Here is a 20,212-nt window from a genome sequence, read left to right on the forward strand (position 1 = left end):
CATTAAGAAAACAGCCCATATAAAACATTAAGAAAACAGCCCATATAAAACATTAAGAAAACAGCCCATGTAAAACATTAAGAAAACAGCCCATATAAAACATTAAGAAAACAGCCCATATAAAACATTAAGAAAACAGCCCATGTAAAACATTAAGAAAACAGCCCATGTAAAACATTAAGAAAACATCCCATGTAAAACATTAAGAAAACAGCCCATATAAAACATTAAGAAAACAGCCCATGTAAAACATTAAGAAAACATTCCATATAAAACATTAAGAAAACAGCCCATATAAAACATATAAAAATAGAAAACATCCCATGTAAAACATTAAGAAAACAGCCCATATAAAACATTAAGAAAACAGCCCATGTAAAACATTAAGAAAACAGCCCATATAAAACATTAAGAAAACAGCCCATATAAAACATTAAGAAAACAGCCCATATAAAACATTAAGAAAACATCCCATGTAAAACATTAAGAAAACAGCCCATATAAAACATTAAGAAAACAGCCCATGTAAAACATTAAGAAAACAGCCCATATAAAACATTAAGAAAACAGCCCATATAAAACATTAAGAAAACAGCCCATATAAAACATTAAGAAAACAGCCCATGTAAAACATTAAGAAAACAGCCCATGTAAAACATTAAGAAAACAGCCCATGTAAAACATTAAGAAAACAGCCCATGTAAAACATTAAGAAAACAGCCCATATAAAACATTAAGAAAACAGCCCATGTAAAACATTAAGAAAACAGCCCATGTAAAACATTAAGAAAACAGCCCATGTAAAACATTAAGAAAACAGCCCATATAAAACATTAAGAAAACAGCCCATGTAAAACATTAAGAAAACAGCCCATATAAAACATTAAGAAAACATATATATAAACATTTATATATACATATAAAACTAGACACTGTGAAACATCCCATATAAAACTAGACACTGTGAAACATCCCATATAAAACTAGACACTGTGAAACATCCCATGTAAAACTAGACACTGTGAAACATCCCATATAAAACTAGACACTGTGAAACATCCCATATAAAACTATACACTGTGAAACATCCCATATAAAACTAGACACTGTTATATACATTCTTCTCAATGCAAATATCCATCTAAATCAGGGAGTGGTATACAGTGCAGTACACTGCTAACCATTCAAGATGTTTGGCACAGTGATCAGATGTGTTGGGTATGTGAGAGGGAGAGAGGGGGGGGGGGGAGAGAGAGGGGGGGAGAGAGCGAGGGAGAGAGAGGGAGAGAGAGAGGGAGGGGGAGAGAGAGAGAGGGAGAGAGAAGGAGAGGGAGAGAGAGAGAGAGGGAGAGAGAGAAAGAGAAAGAGGGATCACAGATAGGGCAGACGGACAGAGAGGGTTTAATCAGGACAACAGGATTCGGGGGATGAGAGGTCTAGTGGTATACAGACATAGTAACAGATACAGGACAGGAGGTGAATGGGCCACAGACACAGACTCAGACACAGACTCAGAGTCTGGGTTAAGGACAACAGAACATGGACTGGTCCAGACCAGAACATTCCAGACCAGTTCCGGAACTCCACAGTGGATCTAGTAACCGTGGTACTACAGACAGCTGTGCACATAGACACCAGAGGAACCGAGACTGGGGATTACAGCCCAGGCAGAGAAGAAAGAAAGGATTGAGAAAGATAACAAAAGAGAAGGGATATGAGAACATATAAACAAGAAGACTCCAGCAGTGTGTGAAACAGACAGACAGACAGACAGACAGACAGACAGACAGACAGGCAGACAGACGGCAGACGGTGGAGGAGGGCAGACAGAGGGTAGAGGGAGGAGGGCAGACGGTGTAGAGGGAGGAGGGCAGACGGTGTGTAGAGGGAGGAGGGTAGAGGGAGGAGGGCAGACAGGGGTAGAGGGAGGAGGGCAGACGGTGTAGAGGGGGGAGGGCAGACAGGGGGTAGAGGGAGGAGGGCAGACAGTGTCGAGGGAGGAGGGCAGACGGTGTAGAGGGAGGAGGGCAGACGGTGTGTAGAGGGAGGAGGGCAGACAGAGGGTAGAGGGAGGAGGGCAGACGGTGTAGAGGGAGGAGGGCAGACGGTGTGTAGAGGGAGGAGGGCAGACAGACGGTGTAGACGGGGAGGAGGGCAGATGGTGTGTAGAGGGAGGAGCAGACGGTGTGTAGAGGGAGGAGGGCAGACGGTGTAGAGGCAGACGGAGGGCAGACGGTGTGTGGAGGGCAGAGAGGGAGGAGGGCAGACGGTGTAGAGGGAGGAGGGCAGACGGGGTAGAGGGAGGAGGGCAGACAGTGTAGAGGGAGGAGGGCAGACGGTGTGTAGAGGGAGGAGGGCAGACGGTGTGTAGAGGGAGGAGGGCAGACGGTGTAGAGGGCAGACGGTGTGGAGGGAGGAGGGCAGACGGTGTAGAGGGTGGAGGGCAGACGGTGTGTAGAGGGAGGAGGGCAGACGAGGGAGGAGGGCAGACGGTGTAGAGGGAGGAGGGCAGACGGTGTAGAGGGAGGAGGGCAGACGGGGTAGAGGGAGGAGGGCAGACAGTGTAGAGGGAGGAGGGCAGACGGTGTGTAGAGGGAGGAGGGCAGACGGGGTAGAGGGAGGAGGGCAGACGGTGTAGAGGGAGGAGGGCAGACGGTGTGTAGAGGGAGGAGGGCAGACGGTGTGTAGAGGGAGGAGGGCAGACGGTGTGTAGAGGGAGGAGGGCAGACGGTGTGTAGAGGGAGGAGGGCAGACGGTGTAGAGGGAGGAGGGCAGACGGTGTAGAGGGAGGAGGGCAGACGGTGTAGAGGGAGGAGGGCAGACGGTGTAGAGGGAGGAGGGCAGACGGTATAGAGGGAGGAGGGCAGACGGTGTGTAGAGGGAGGAGGGCAGACGGTGTGTAGACTATAGAAGACTATAGAAAGAGGACTATAGAAAGAGGACTATAGAAAGAGGACTATAGACAGAGGACTATAGAAAGAGGACTATAGAAAGAGGACTACAGACAGAGGACCACAGACAGAGGACTACAGACAGAGGACCACAGACAGAGGGCTACAGACAGAGGACTATAGACAGAGGACTATAGACAGAGGACTCTAGACAGAGGACTACAGACAGAGGACTACAGACAGAGGACTACAGACAGAGGACTATAGACAGAGGACTATAGACAGAGGTATAGACAGAGGACTACAGACAGAGGGACAGAGGACTATAGACAGGACTATAGACAGAGGACTTCAGACGGTGTAGAGGGGAGGACAGGGCAGACGGTGTGTAGACTATAGAAGACTATATGACCACAGGCAGAGGACTATAGACTACAGACAGAGGACTATAGACAGAGGACTATAGACAGAGGACTGCAGGCAGACGACTAAAGGCAGACGACCACCGACAGATGACCACAGGCAGAGGACTACAGGCAGAGGATGACATCAGGATGATATCGAGGGTGTGATTACCTGCTTTGGCTCGTGTTGGAAACCTACTGGTGTAGGTACCGCCTCTGATTGCTTTGAATGAGACATTTATACCGGTTTACACACGTCAAAGTGATGCTCATTTCAGGTTTTCTTTGCCCTAGCACTACACAGTAGATTTTAATCATCAACGCTTGAAGATGAGATGTTAATTTGATGAAGCTTCGTAGAACTAGGGCAATAAAACAAAACAGCTAATACTATAAGTAGGTAATACTACATCTAATACTATAAGTAGGTAATACTACATCTAATACTATAAGTAGGTAATACTACATCTAATACTATAAGTAGGTAATACTACATCTAATACTATAAGTAGGTAATACTACATCTAATACTATAAGTAGGTAATACTACATCTAATACTATAAGTAGGTAATACTACATCTAATACTATAAGTAGGTAATACTACATCTAATACTATAAGTTAGTAATACTACATCTAATACTATAAGTAGGTAATACTACATCTAATACTATAAGTAGGTAATACTACATCTAATACTATAAGTAGGTAATACTACATCTAATACTATAAGTAGGTAATACTACATCTAATACTATAAGTAGGTAATACTACATCTAATACTATAAGTTACTAATACTACATCTAATACTATAAGTAGGTACTACTACATCTAATACTATAAGTAGGTAATACTACATCTAATACTATAAGTTACTAATACTACAGCTAATACTATAAGTAAGTAATACTACATCTAATACTATAAGTAGGTAATACTACATCTAATACTATAAGTTACTAATACTACATCTAATACTATAAGTAGGTAATACTACATCTAATACTATAAGTAGGTAATACTACATCTAATACTATAAGTAGGTAATACTACATCTAATACTATAAGTAGGTAATACTACATCTAATACTATTAGGTAATACTACATCTAATACTATAAGTAGGTAATACTACATCTAATACTATAAGTAGGTAATACTTATCTAATACTACATACTACATCTAATACTATAAGTAGGTAATACTACATCTAATACTATAAGTAGGTAATACTACATCTAATACTATAAGTAGGTAATACTACATCTAATACTATACGTTACTAATACTACATCTAATACTATAAGTAGGTAATACTACATCTAATACTATAAGTAGGTAATACTACATCTAATACTATAAGTTAGTAATACTACATCTAATACTATAAGTAAGTAATACTACATCTAATACTATAAGTTACTAATACTACATCTAATACTATAAGTTAGTAATACTACATCTAATACTATAAGTTAGTAATACTACATCTAATACTATAAGTAGGTAATACTACCCCTTGTGGTCGTTTGTGGGAAACGCTGGATTAGAGTTAAACATTGTGTTAGCTGCTCTGGATAGGTACACATTAGGAATAGAATAAGTTACTAATACTACATCTAATACTATACGTTACTAATACTACATCTAATACTATAAGTTACTAATACTACATCTAATACTATAAGTAACTAATACTACAGCTAATACTATAGGTTACTAATACTACATCTAATACTATAAAATACTAATACTACAGCTAATACTATAAGTAAGTAATACTACAGCTTAAACACAACAGTAACTAATACTACATCTATTACCATATGTAACTAATACTACATCTAATACTATAGGTAACTAATAATGCATCTAGTACTATAAGTAACTAGTACTACATCTAATACTATACGTAACTAATACTACATCTAATACTATAAGTAGGTAATACTACATCTAATACTATACGTTACTAATACTACATCTAATACTATAAGTAGGTAATACTACATCTAATACTATAAGTAGGTAATACTACATCTAGTACTATAAGTTACTAATACTACATCTAATACTATAAGTAGGTAATACTACATCTAATACTATACGTTACTAATACTACATCTAATACTATAAGTAGGTAATACTACATCTAATACTATAAGTAGGTAATACTACATCTAATACTATAAGTTACTAATACTACATCTGATACTATAAGTAGGTAATACTACATCTAATACTATAAGTTACTAATACTACAGCTAATACTATAAGTAAGTAATACTACAGATAAAAATATAAGTAACTAACTACTGAATCTAATACTATAAGTAAGTAATACTACAGATACAAATATAAGTAACTAACTACTGCATCTAATACTATAAGTAAGTAATATAAGTAACTAACTACTTCATCTACGACTATAAGTAAGTAATATAAGTAACTAACTACTGCATCTAATACTATAAGTAAGTAATATAAGTAACTAACTACTGCATCTAATACTATAAGTAAGTAATATAAGTAACTAACTACTGCATCTAATACTATAAGTAAGTAATATAAGTAACTAACTACTGCATCTAATACTATAAGTAAGTAATATAAGTAACTAACTACTGCATCTAATACTATAAGTAAGCAATATAAGTAACTAACTACTGCATCTAATACTATAAGTAAGTAATATAAGTAACTAACTACTGCATCTAATACTATAAGTAAGTAATATAAGTAACTAACTACTGCATCTAATACTATAAGTAAGTAATATAAGTAACTAACTACTGCTTACGTAGAACAAATGAAAGTTGGAACATACCTTGGGCTGTCACCTTTCCGTGGCCATTCTGTGACTGCCCTATAGAGGCAATGTTGAGAATAACATCATGTGTACTTTTAACATTAAAATCTTGGCAATACCTGTAGCACTACTTTCTAAGACAACGACAGCAACAGCAACAGCGACAACAACAGCAACAACAACAACGGCAACAACAACAACAACAACAACAGCGACAACAACAGCAAGTGACAACAACAACGACGACATCAACAACAAACAACAGCGACAACAACAACAACAACAGCAACAACAACAACACGTGACAACAACAACAACAACGACAACGACAACAACAACAACGACAACGACAACGACAACAACAACGACAACAACGACGACGACAACAACAACAAACAACAAGTGACAACAACAACGACGACATCAACAACAAACAACAAGTGACAACAACAACGACGACATCAACAACAAACAACAGCGACAACAACAACAGCGACAACAACAACAACAACAACAGCAACAACAACAACACGTGACAACAACAACAACGACAACGACAACAACAACAACAACGACGATGACGACGACGACGACAACAACAACAACAACACATTCTGTTGTTTCGGCCAAAGCCAGGGATGGTGCTGGATTAAGATTCATAAAGGAACTTAAAATAGAGCATCAAACAACTACCTTTACATTTTTCACCTTAAAACAATTACATTGAATAAACACTTAAATCACACAAGTTATGTCAAATAATTTGTGACAAACTTAACCTTTGAAATTGGTGCAATTGATAGCCGATTATGTTATCTTTAATCAAAGATGAATATAAGTTGAAGGTAATTTATTGATTCGTCGAGATCTATTTTTTAAAGAAAATAAAGCATTATCCTGATGAACATAAAACAGCAAGACATCACGTGGGTTACCGTGGGTTACCATGTAGGAAAAAACGTGACAACACGAGACACGAGAGAGACACACATAAACACCAGTGCAGGCCCCCCCCCCGAACGAACAGCAGCCAACACACACTACGGACCCCACAGTAAATAGCAGCAACCCATCACCAACACACACTACGGACCCCACAGTAAATAGCAGCAACCCATCACCAACACACACTACGGACCCCACAGTAAATGGCAGCAACCCATAACCAACCTATAGACCCCCACAGTAAATAGCAGCAACCCATCACCAACCAACCTACAGACCCCCACAGTAAATAGCAGCAACCCATCACCAACACACACTACGGACCCCACAGTAAATAGCAGCAACCCATCACCAACACACACTACGGACCCCACAGTAAATAGCAGCAACCCATCACCAACACACACTACGGACCCCACAGTAAATAGCAGCAACCCATCACCAACACACACTACGGACCCCACAGTAAATGGCAGCAACCCATAACCAACCTATAGACCCCCACAGTAAATAGCAGCAACCCATCACCAACTAACCTACGGACCCCCACAGTAAATAGCAGCAACCCATCACCAACTAACCTACGGACCCCCACACTAAATAGCAGCAACCCATCGCGAACACACACTACAGACCCCCACAGTAAATAGCAGCAACCCATAACCAACCTATAGACCCCCACAGTAAATAGCAGCAACCCATCACCAACCAACCTACAGACCCCCACAGTAAATAGCAGCAACCCATCACCAACCAACCTATAGACCCCCACAGTAAATAGCAGCAACCCATCACCAACCTATAGACCCCCACAGTAAATAGCAGCAACCCATCACCAACCAACCTATAGACCCCCACAGTAAATAGCAGTAACCCATCACCAACACACACTACGGACCCCCACAGTAAATAGCAGCAACCCATCACCAACCAACCTACAGACCCCCACAGTAAATAGCAGCAACCCATCACCAACCAACCTACAGACCCCCACAGTAAATAGCAGCAACCCATCACCAACCAACCTACAGACCCCCACAGTAAATAGCAGCAACCCATCACCAACCAACCTACAGACCCCCACAGTAAATAGCAGCAACCCATCACCAACCAACCTACAGACCCCCACAGTAAATAGCAGCAACCCATCACCAACCAACCTACAGACCCCCACAGTAAATAGCAGCAACCCATCACCAACCTACAGACCCCCACAGTAAATAGCAGCAACCCATCACCAACTAACCTACGGACCCCCACAGTAAATAGCAGAAACCCATCACCAACCTACAGACACCCACAGTAAATAGCAGCAACCCATCACCAACCAACCTACAGACCCCCACAGACCATCTGGCTGGACTTACTTGCACTGGAGGCTGCTGCTACAGACGCAAAGTACGGATGACTGCTGTCTGGATCAGAGCGATAGAGATGGTCAACCCAGGGAGAGAGAGAGAGTGGGGGGGGAGGTAGGAAGGTGGAGGAAGGGGGAGAAAGAGAGAGAGGTGAAAGGAGGGAGCGAGAGAAAGAGAAAGAGAGGGGGCGGGAGATCCCCCACATACCTGTCCCATGTGATGTGCAGTAAAAGTAGCCAGGTGTCTCTTATCAATGCCTAATAATCATCATCTGACTGTGTGTTCATTTGACTTGAGTGACGAGATAAATCTTGACGAGATTAAATATTAAACAGAGAATCACGGGGAGATAGAGCTCTCAGTCACTGATCTAATGTGGTTTCAAAACGTCATCACAACAATGTACAAATCAGCACATGATCCATGATCGTGATGGTCGAGGTAAAGGATTCTCCACGGTGATAGCTGACATACCGTCTGTCCTTAAAGTGGATCTACTGTTGGATTGGTTATACATTAGCCAATCAGGATTGGTATTACTGGATCAGTTCTTACATTAGCCAATCAGGATTGGTATTACTGGATCAGTTCTTACATTAGCCAATCAGGATTGGCATTACTGGATCAGTTCTTACATTAGCCAATCAGGATTGGTATTACTGGATCAGTTCTTACATTAGCCAATCAGGATTGGCATTACTGGATCAGTTCTTACATTAGCCAATCAGGATTGGCATTACTGGATCAGTTCTTACATTAGCCAATCAGGATTGGCATTACTGGATCAGTTCTTACATTAGCCAATCAGGGGATGCAGAGAAGGATGGAGTCAGTCATGTTACTCTGTATCTCAGTAAATACTCCTCTATACACATAACATAACATACATGGAGCCATACATTTAATCTGGAAGAAAAGTACATTAAATCAAATCAAATCAAATGTTCTTCAACACCTGCATGGCTTGCTGTTTGAGGTTTTAGGCTGGGTTTCTGTACAGCACTTTGAGATATCAGCTGATGTAAGAAGGGCTTTATTTACATTTGATTTGATTTGATTTTGATTTATTAAATCACATGTAACGTATATAAACCTGAAAGCACACTGTTTGTGTTTCTGAGTGTGTGTGTGACTCACCTGTATCCCTGGCTTTGTGGACAGCAGCGCGGGGCTTGGCTGTTGTAGTAGTGGTGGTGGGTGGGAGGGTTGTGGTGGTAGTGGGTGGAGGTGTGGTGGTGGCCGTAGTGGGTGGAGGTGTCGTAGTCCTGATGGGTTCTGGCGTTGTAGCCGGCATTACGGTAGTGACCACAGGGGCTTTGGTCTCTTTCTGACCTGAAAGAGACGAGGAGAGGAGAGTGTGAGGAGGGGAGGGGAGGTAAGAGGGAGGAGGCGAGGAAGGAGGAGAGGAGGGGAGGGGAGAGAGATAAGGAGAGGAGAGGAGAGAGAGAGGGGAGAGGGGGAGAGAGGAGGGGAGAGAGGGAAGAGTAGAGGAGAGGTGAAGGGGAAGTGAGGGAGGAGGCGAGGAAGGAGGCGAGGCGAGGCGAGGCGAGGCGAGGAGAGGAGAGGAGAGGAGAGGAGAGGAGAGGAGAGGAGAGGAGAGAGAGGAGAGGGATAAAGTATAAAATATCAACCGGGTGTTCCTCTTTCTTTACCTGCATGTCTCCTCTCAACCAGGTGTTCCTCTTTCTTTACCTGCATGTCTCCTATCAACCAGGTGTTCCTCTTTCTTTACCTGCATGTCTCCTATCAACCAGGTGTTCCTCTTTCTATACCTGCATGTCACCTATCAACCAGGTGTTCCTCTTTCTTTACCTGCATGGCTCCTATCAACCAGGTGTTCCTCTTTCTTTACCTGCATGTCTCCTATCAACCAGGTGTTCCTCTTTCTTTACCTGCATGTCTCCTATCAACCAGGTGTTCCTCTTTCTATACCTGCATGTCACCTATCAACCAGGTGTTCCTCTTTCTTTACCTGCATGTCTCCTATCAACCAGGTGTTCCTCTTTCTTTACCTGCATGTCACCTATCAACCAGGTGTTCCTCTTTCTTTACCTGCATCACCTATCCAGTTCCTCTTTCTTTACCTGCATGTCTCCTATCAACCAGGTGTTCCTCTTTCTGCATGTCTCCTATCAACCAGGTGTTCCTCTTTCTTTACCTGCATGTCTCCTATCAACCAGGTGTTCCTCTTTCTATACCTGCATGTCACCTATCAACTAGGTGTTCCTCTTTCTTTACCTGCATGTCTCCTATCAACCAGGTGTTCCTCTTTCTATACCTGCATGTCTCCTATCAACCAGGTGTTCCTCTTTCTTTACCTGCATGTCTCCTATCAACCAGGTGTTCCTCTTTCTTATACCTGCATGTCACCTATCAACCAGGTGTTCCTCTTTCTTTACCTGCATGTCTCCTATCAACCAGGTGTTCCTCTTTCTTTACCTGCATGTCACCTATCAACCAGGTGTTCCTCTTTCTTTACCTGCATGTCTCCTATCAACCAGGTGTTCCTCTTTCTTTACCTGCATGTCTCCTATCAACCAGGTGTTCCTCTTTCTATACCTGCATGTCTCCTCTCAACCAGGTGTTCCTCTTTCTATACCTGCATGTCACCTATCAACCAGGTGTTCCTCTTTCTTTACCTACATGTCACCTATCAACCAGATGTTCCTCTTTCTTTACCTGCATGTCTCCTATCAACCAGGTGTTCCTCTTTCTTTACCTGCATGTCACCTATCAACCAGGTGTTCCTCTTTCTTTACCTGCATGTCTCCTATCAACCAGGTGTTCCTCTTTCTTTACCTGCATGTCTCCTATCAACCAGGTGTTCCTCTTTCTTTACCTGCATGTCTCCTATCAACCAGGTGTTCCTCTTTCTTTACCTGCATGTCACCTATCAACCAGGTGTTCCTCTTTCTTTACCTGCATGTCTCCTATCAACCAGGTGTTCCTCTTTCTTTACCTGCATGTCACCTATCAACCAGGTGTTCCTCTTTCTATACCTGCATGTCACCTATCAACCAGGTGTTCCTATTTCTTTACCTGCATGTCTCCTATCAACCAGGTGTTCCTCTTTCTTTACCTGCATGTCTCCTATCAACCAGGTGTTCCTCTTTCTTTACCTGCATGTCTCTTATCAACCAGGTGTTCCTCTTTCTGCATGTCACCTATCAACCAGGTGTTCCTCTTTCTTTACCTGCATGTCACCTATCAACCAGGTGTTCCTCTTTCTTTACCTGCATGTCTCCTATCAACCAGGTGTTCCTCTTTCTTTACCTGCATGTCTCCTATCAACCAGGTGTTCCTCTTTCTATACCTGCATGTCACCTATCAACAAGGTGTTCCTCTTTCTTTACCTGCATGTCTCCTATCAACCAGGTGTTCCTCTTTCTATACCTGCATGTCTCCTATCAACCAGGTGTTCCTCTTTCTTTACCTGCATGTCTCCTATCAACCAGGTGTTCCTCTTTCTTTACCTGCATGTCACCTATCAACCAGGTGTTCCTCTTTCTTTACCTGCATGTCTCCTATCAACCAGGTGTTCCTCTTTCTTTACCTGCATGTCTCCTATCAACCAGGTGTTCCTCTTTCTTTACCTGCATGTCTCCTATCAACCAGGTGTTCCTCTTTCTTTACCTGCATGTCACCTATCAACCAGGTGTTCCTCTTTCTTTACCTGCATGTCTCCTATCAACCAGGTGTTCCTCTTTCTTTACCTGCATGTCACCTATCAACCAGGTGTTCCTCTTTCTATACCTGCATGTCACCTATCAACCAGGTGTTCCTATTTCTTTACCTGCATGTCTCCTATCAACCAGGTGTTCCTCTTTCTTTACCTGCATGTCTCCTATCAACCAGGTGTTCCTCTTTCTTTACCTGCATGTCTCTTATCAACCAGGTGTTCCTATTTCTTTACCTGCATGTCTCCTATCAACCAGGTGTTCCTCTTTCTTTACCTGCATGTCTCCTATCAACCAGGTGTTCCTCTTTCTTTACCTGCATGTCTCTTATCAACCAGGTGTTCCTCTTTCTGCATGTCACCTATCAACCAGGTGTTCCTCTTTCTTTACCTGCATGTCACCTATCAACCAGGTGTTCCTCTTTCTTTACCTGCATGTCTCCTATTAACCAGGTGTTCCTCTTTCTTTACCTGCATGTCTCCTATAAACCAGGTATTCCTCTTTCTTTACCTGCATGTCTCCTATCAACCAGGTGTTCCTCTTTCTTTACCTGCATGTCTCCTATCAACCAGGTATTCCTCTTTCTTTACCTGCATGTCTCCTATCAACCAGGTATTCCTCTTTCTTTACCTGCATGTCTCCTATCAACCAGGTGTTCCTCTTTCTTTACCTGCATGTCACCTATCAACCAGGTGTTCCTCTTTCTTTACCTGCATGTCTCCTATCAACCAGGTGTTCCTCTTTCTTTACCTGCATGTCTCCTATCAACCAGGTGTTCCTCTTTCTTTATCTGCATGTCACCTATCAACCAGGTCTGTTATTTTGTTTAACTTGAATTGACAAACTACTGCACATAAAAAAGCTCCATAACCATGTTTCTCATTTTTACGTACATTGCGTAATTAAAACCTCCATCTCACCTGTTTTGCTGTAGGTAGGTCTAGAGGGAATATAGTCCAGAGAAGACGGATAGATGACTCCTTTCTTTGGCTTACCAACTAAGACAACAACAACAATTCAGAAATGGATCAGGCAACATCTAAAGACATTGGAGGTCGTACGTACAGTGGCTGATAATGTTTATACTGTGTTATCAGAAGGAATCAGTAGCCTGGCCTGGCAAAACATGTGGTACAACAGCAAGCTAAGCTGGGCTACATGAGCTAAGCTAGGCTACATGAGCTAAGCTAGGCTACATGAGCTAAGCTGGGCTACATGAGCTAAGCTAGGCTACATGAGCTAAGCTAGGCTACATGAGCTAAGCTAGGCTACATGAGCTAAGCTGAGCTACATGAGCTAAGCTGAGCTATATGAGCTAAGCTAGGCTACATGAGCTAAGCTAGGATACATGAGCTAAGCTAGGCTACATGAGCTAAGCTGGGCTACATGAGCTAAGCTAGGCTACATGAGCTAAGCTGAGCTACATGAGCTAAGCTAGGCTACATGAGCTAAGCTAGGCTACATGAGCTAAGCTCGGCTACGGTAGCCTTGTTAGCCAGGCTAAGATCGATTGCTTAATTGATTGATTACCTGAGACAACGAAGGACTCTCTCCACTTGGGCAGAGACAGAGATCGGAGCCCGTGGGAGTTAGAGCCTTTATAGATGTTCTGTCCAGCCATCTTCCTAACAATCACTTTACCCCCTGAGTTAGTGATGACACCGCTGTAGACAAAAACAACACCATCACACACATATTTCCTATAAACCGCAGCTTCTAAAAACTCTTGCACACTGTCCAAAAAATGCCCAACAAACTTGAATTAGAGGAAGGCTAGTGAAGAATACTACAGTACTTAACATGTCCTGTACTGACCTGTGTATGGTGTTGTAATGAACCCATACTGACCTGTGTATGGTGTTGTAGTGACCTGTGTATGGTGTTGTAGTGAACCCATACTGACCTGTGTATGGTGTTGTAGTGACCTGCGTATGGTGTTGTAGTGAACCCATACTGACCTGTGTATGGTGTTGTAGTGAACCCATACTGACCTGTGTATGGTGTTGTAGTGAACCCATACTGACCTGTGTATGGTGTTGTAGTGAACCCATACTGACCTGTGTATGGTGTTGTAGTGAACCCGTACTGACCTGTGTATGGTGTTGTAGTGAACCCGTACTGACCTGTGTATGGTGTTGTAGTGAACCCATACGGACCTGTGTATGGTGTTGTAGTGAACCCATACTGACCTGTGTATGGTGTTGTAGTGAACCCGCACTGACCTGTGTATGGCGTTGTAATGAACCCGTACTGACCTGTGTATGGCGTTGTAATGAACCCGTACTGACCTGTGTATGGTGTTGTAGTGAACCCGTACTGACCTGTGTATGGCGTTGTAATGAACCCGTACTGACCTGTGTATGGTGTTGTAGTGAACCCATACTGACCTGTGTATGATGTTGTAATGAACCCATACTGACCTGTGTATGGTGTTGTAATGAACCCATACTGACCTGTGTATGGTGTTGTAATGAACCCGTACTGACCTGTGTATGGTGTTGTAATGAACCCGTACTGACCTGTGTATGGTGTTGTAATGAACCCGTATCGACCTGTGTATGGTGTTGTAATGAACCCATACTGACCTGTGTATGGTGTTGTAATGAACCCATACTGACCTGTGTATGGTGTTGTAATGAACCCGTACTGACCTGTGTATGGTGTTGTAATGAACCCGTACTGACCTGTGTATGGTGTTGTAATGAACCCGTATCGACCTGTGTATGGTGTTGTAATGAACCCATACTGACCTGTGTATGGTGTTGTAGTGAACCCATACTGACCTGTGTATGGCGTTGTAATGAACCCGTACTGACCTGTGTATGGTGTTGTAGTGAACCCATACTGACCTGTGTATGGTATTGTAATGAACCCATACTGACCTGTGTATGGTGTTGTAATGAACCCATACTGACCTGTGTATGGTGTTGTAATGAACCCGTACTGACCTGTGTATGGTGTTGTAATGAACCCGTACTGACCTGTGTATGGTGTTGTAATGAACCCGTACTGACCTGTGTATGGTGTTGTAATGAACCCATACTGACCTGTGTATGGTGTTGTAGTGAACCCGTACTGACCTGTGTATGGCGTTGTAATGAACCCGTACTGACCTGTGTATGGTGTTGTAATGAACCCATACTGACCTGTGTATGGTGTTGTACTGACCTGTGTATGGTGTTGTAGTGAACCCATACTGACCTGTGTATGGTGTTGTAATGAACCCGTACTGACCTGTGTATGGTGTTGTAATGAACCCGTACTGACCTGTGTATGGTGTTGTAGTGAACCCATACTGACCTGTGTATGGCAGCGTTACAGATGCTGGAGATGGAAGCGAAGACTCCTGTCCCATAAACCTGACTTTTTGTCTGTTTACAGTCAGACGGGCATTTAGCTATGAATTCTGGGAGGTTGATCTTCCCCGCCCGGACGTCACACTCTATGGCTGGAACCACTGGAGAGGAGAGGAGGGGAGGGGTCAGGACATGACAGAGAGAATCAGTATAGAGGAGGGGAGGGGTCAGGACATGACAGAGAGAATCAGTATAGAGGAGGGGAGGGGTCAGGACATGACAGAGAGAATCAGTATAGAGGAGGGGAGGGGTCAGGACATGGCCAAAACCAAGCTGTACTGGGCTGGCCTGGTTACTGATCCACTACTGAACCACACCAAGCTGTACTGGTCTGGCCTGGTTACTGATCCACTACTGAACCAAACCAAGCTGTACTGGGCTGGCCTGGTTACTGATCCACTACTGAACCAAACCAAGCTGTACTGGGCTGGCCTGGTTACTGATCCACTACTGAACCAAACCAAGCTGTACTGGTCTGGCCTGGTTACTGATCCACTACTGAACCAAACCAAGCTGTACTGGGCTGGCCTGGCCTGGTTACTGATCCACTACTGAACCAAACCAAGCTGTACTGGGCTGGCCTGGTTACTGATCCACTACTGAACCAAACCAAGCTGTACTGGGTTGGCCTGGTTACTGATCCACTACTGAACCAAACCAAGCTGTACTGGGCTGGCCTGGCCTGGTTACTGATCCACTACTGAACCAAACCAAGCTGTACTGGGCTGGCCTGGCCTGGTTACTGATCCACTACTGAACCAAACCAAGCTGTACTGGGCTGGCCTGGCCTGGTTACGGATCCACTACTGAACCAAACCAAGCTGTACTGGGCTGGCCTGGTTACTGATCCACTACTGAACCAAACCAAGCTGTACTGGGCTGGCCTGGTTACTGATCCACTACTGAACCAAACCAAGCTGTACTGGGCTGGCCTGGTTACTGATCCACTACTGAACCAAACCAAGCTGTACTGGGCTGGCCTGGTTACTGATCCACTACTGGTTACTGATCCACTACTGAACCAAACCAAGCTGTACTGGGCTGGCCTGGTTACTGATCCACTACTGAACCAAACCAAGCTGTACTGGGCTGGCCTGGTTACTGATCCAACTGAACCAAACCAAACTGTACTGGGCTGGCCTGGTTACTGATCCACTACTCCTGATCCACTACTGAACCAAACCAAGCTGTACTACTGAACCAAACCAAGCTGTACTGGGCTGGCCTGGTTACAGATCCACTACTGAACCAAACCAAGCTGTACTGGGCTGGTCTGGCCTGGTTACTGATCCACTACTGAACCAATCCAAGCTGTACTGGGCTGGCCTGGTTACGGATCCACTACTGAACCATACCAAGCTGTACTGGGCTGGCCTGGTTACGGATCCACTACTGAACCAAACCAAGCTGTACTGGGCTGGCCTGGATACTGATCCACTACTGAACCAAACCAAGCTGTACTGGGCTGGTCTGGCCTGGTTACTGATCCACTACTGAACCAAACCAAGCTGTACTGGCCTGGTTACTGATCCACTACTGAACCAAACCAAGCTGTACTGGGCTGGCCTGGTTACTGATCCACTACTGAACCAAACCAAGCTGTACTGGGCTGGCCTGGTTACTGATCCACTACTGAACCAAACCAAGCTGTACTGGGCTGGCCTGGCCTGGTTACTGATCCACTACTGAACCAAACCAAGCTGTACTGGGCTGGCCTGGCCTGGTTACTGATCCACTACTGAACCAAACCAAGCTGTACTGGGCTGGCCTGGTTACTGATCCACTACTGAACCAAACCAAGCTGTACTGGGCTGGCCTGGTTACTGATCCACTACTGAACCAAACCAAGCTGTACTGGGCTGGCCTGGCCTGGTTACTGATCCACTACTGAACCAAACCAAGCTGTACTGGGCTGGCCTGGTTACTGATCCACCACTGAACCAAACCAAGCTGTACTGGGCTGGCCTGGTTACTGATCCACTACTGAACCAAACCAAACTGTACTGGGCTGGCCTGGTTACTGATCCACTACTGAACCAAACCAAACTGTACTGGGCTGGCCTGGTTACTGATCCACTACTGAACCAAACCAAGCTGTACTGGGCTGGTCTGGCCTGGTTACTGATCCACTACTGAACCAAACAAAGCTGTACTGGGCTGGTCTGGTTACTGATCCACTACTGAACCAAACCAAGCTGTACTGGGCTGGCCTGGTTACTGATCCACTACTGAACCAAACTGTACTGGGCTGGCCTGGTTACTGATCCACTACTGAACCAAACCAAGCTGTACTGGGCTGGCCTGGTTACTGATCCACTACTGAACCAAACCAAGCTGTACTGGGCTGGCCTGGTTACTGATCCACTACTGAACCAAACCAAGCTGTACTGGGCTGGCCTGGTTACTGATCCACTACTGAACCAAACCAAGCTGTACTGGGCTGGCCTGGTTACGGATCCACTACTGAACCAAGCCAAGCTGTACTGGGCTGGCCTGGTTTTGGATCCACTACTGAACCAAACCAAGCTGTAATTGTACAGGAAAGGACATATCTGGGCCAGTTTAGGCCAACACTATAGTGTGAAAAGGTTATAAACCACTATTACCTTGTTTTGGTTTCTTGTTCTTGGATCCGTTTGGTTTGGTTTCACTACCGCAGCTGAGTAGAAGGGCTAGAGGACAGGAAGCAATACACCGTATTTATATAGCTGTACTGAAACCCACATTCTTCACAATAGACTACCACAAACAGCTATCCCCACACAGTAACATATATGCCTGTTATAGCTGTTCACAGATTGACATAATGTGGGTGTTCCTCCAATCCTCTATGATGTGACAAGAATACAGTAAAGAACAGGAAGCACTGTTTATGCTCCCAATTCACCACTAACAGGAAGGCCTGTTTATGCTCCCAATTCACCACTAACAGTAAGGCCTGTTTATGCTCCCAATTCACCACTAACAGTAAGGCCTGTTTATGCTTCCAATTCACCACTAACAGGAAGGCCTGTTTATGCTCCCAATTCACCACTAACAGGAAGGCCTGTTTATGCTCCCAATTCACCACTAACAGGAAGGCCTGTTTATGCTCCCAATACACCACTAACAGGAAGGACTGTTTATGCTCCCAATAAACCACTAACAGGAAGGACTGTTTATGCTCCCAATTCACCACTAACAGGAAGGCCTGTTTATGCTCCCAATTCACCACTAACAGGAAGGCCTGTTTATGCTCCCAATTCAACACTAACAGTAAGGCCTGTTTATGCTCCCAATTCACCACTAACAGGAAGGCCTGTTTATGCTCCCAATACACCAGTAACAGTAAGACCCGTTTATTCTCCCAATTCACCACTAACAGGAAGGCCTGTTTATGCTCCCAATACACCACTAACAGTAAGGCCTGTTTATGCTCCCAATTCACCACTACCAGTAAGGCCTGTCTATGCTCCCAATTCACCACTAACAGTAAGGCCTGTTTATGCTCTGAATTCACCACTAACAGGAAGGCCTGTTTATGCTCCGAAATCACCACTAACAGGAAGGCCTGTTCATGCTCCCAATTCACCACTAACAGGAAGGCCTGTTTATGCTCCCAATTCACCACTAACAGGAAGGACTGTTTATGCTCCCAATAAACCACTAACAGGAAGGACTGTTTATGCTCCCAATTCACCACTAACAGGAAGGCCTGTATATGCTCCCAAATCACCACTAACAGGAAGGACTGTTTATGCTCCCAATTCACCACTAACAGTAAGACATGTTTATGCTCCAAATACACCACTAACAGGAAGGACTGTTTATGCTCCCAATAAACCACTAACAGGAAGGACTTTTCATGCTCCCAATTCACCACTAACAGTAAGGCCTGTATATGCTCCCAATTCACCACTAACAGTAAGGCCTGTTTATGCTCCCAATTCACCACTAACAGGAAGGCCTGTTTTTGCTCCCAATTCACTACTAACAGGAAGGCCTGTTTATGCTCCCAATTCACCACTACCAGTAAGGCCTGTTTATGCTCCCAATTCACCACTAACAGGAAGGCCTGTTGATTCTCCAAATTCACCACTAACAGGAAGGCCTGTTTATGCTCCCAATTCACATCTAACAGGAAGGCCTGTTTATGCTCCCAATTCACCACTAACAGGAAGGCCTGCTTATGCTCCCAATTCACCACTAACAGTAAGGCCTGTTTATGCTCCCAATTCACCACTAACAGGAAGGACTGTTTATGCTCCCAATTCACCACTAACAGGAAGGCCTGTTTATGCTCCCAATTCACCACTAACAGGAAGGCCTGTTCATGCTCCCAATTCACCACTAACAGGAAGGCCTGTTTATGCTCTCAATTCACCACTAACAGGAAGGCCTGTTTATGCTCCCAATTCACCACTAACAGGAAGGCCTGTTTATGCTCACAATTCACCACTAACAGTAAGACCTGTTGATTCTCCAAATTCACAGCTTTTTTGACAACGTTTCCATCTGAAACGGATCTTCGTCAGGTCAAACAGACTGAACACTCACATTCCAAAATATACACATTTCACCTCACATGACCATGACTCACAAGACGCATGGTGGGGGTGGAAACAATTCATAATTAATTACAGAGGTACAGATGGAAAGTTAAAATAATACAGTAACCACATAATCAAGATCTATATGTGTTGTACAATTACAGTAACCACATAATCATGATCTACATGTGTTGTACAATTACAGTAACCACATAATCATGATCTATATGTGTTGTACAATT

The 20,212-nt window shown here is 44.0% G+C and overlaps 1 protein-coding gene across 6 annotated transcripts in view; it reads right to left on the minus strand.

Annotated features, from left to right (window-relative positions):
• The window catches only part of LOC139367868 (vitrin), an 80,825-nt gene that overhangs the window by 35,948 nt on the left and 24,665 nt on the right, over positions 1 to 20,212 (minus strand). For 5 of the 6 annotated variants that reach the window (XM_071106213.1, XM_071106216.1, XM_071106214.1 and 2 more), the window contains exons 3-10: positions 18,048 to 18,113; positions 15,386 to 15,542; positions 13,616 to 13,749; positions 13,006 to 13,083; positions 9,546 to 9,740; positions 8,418 to 8,465; positions 6,124 to 6,162; positions 3,468 to 3,518 (exon numbers count right to left, since the gene is read on the minus strand). In XM_071106213.1, the coding sequence (XP_070962314.1) occupies positions 3,468 to 3,518; positions 6,124 to 6,162; positions 8,418 to 8,465; positions 9,546 to 9,740; positions 13,006 to 13,083; positions 13,616 to 13,749; positions 15,386 to 15,542; positions 18,048 to 18,113 (768 nt within the window). The remainder of the gene's footprint in view (positions 1 to 3,467; positions 3,519 to 6,123; positions 6,163 to 8,417; positions 8,466 to 9,545; positions 9,741 to 13,005; positions 13,084 to 13,615; positions 13,750 to 15,385; positions 15,543 to 18,047; positions 18,114 to 20,212) is intronic. The other variant, XM_071106217.1, reaches the window with a different exon arrangement.

This window comes from Oncorhynchus clarkii, chromosome 16, assembly GCF_045791955.1.
Source record: "Oncorhynchus clarkii lewisi isolate Uvic-CL-2024 chromosome 16, UVic_Ocla_1.0, whole genome shotgun sequence".
NCBI classification, from domain to species: Eukaryota; Metazoa; Chordata; class Actinopteri; order Salmoniformes; family Salmonidae; genus Oncorhynchus; species Oncorhynchus clarkii.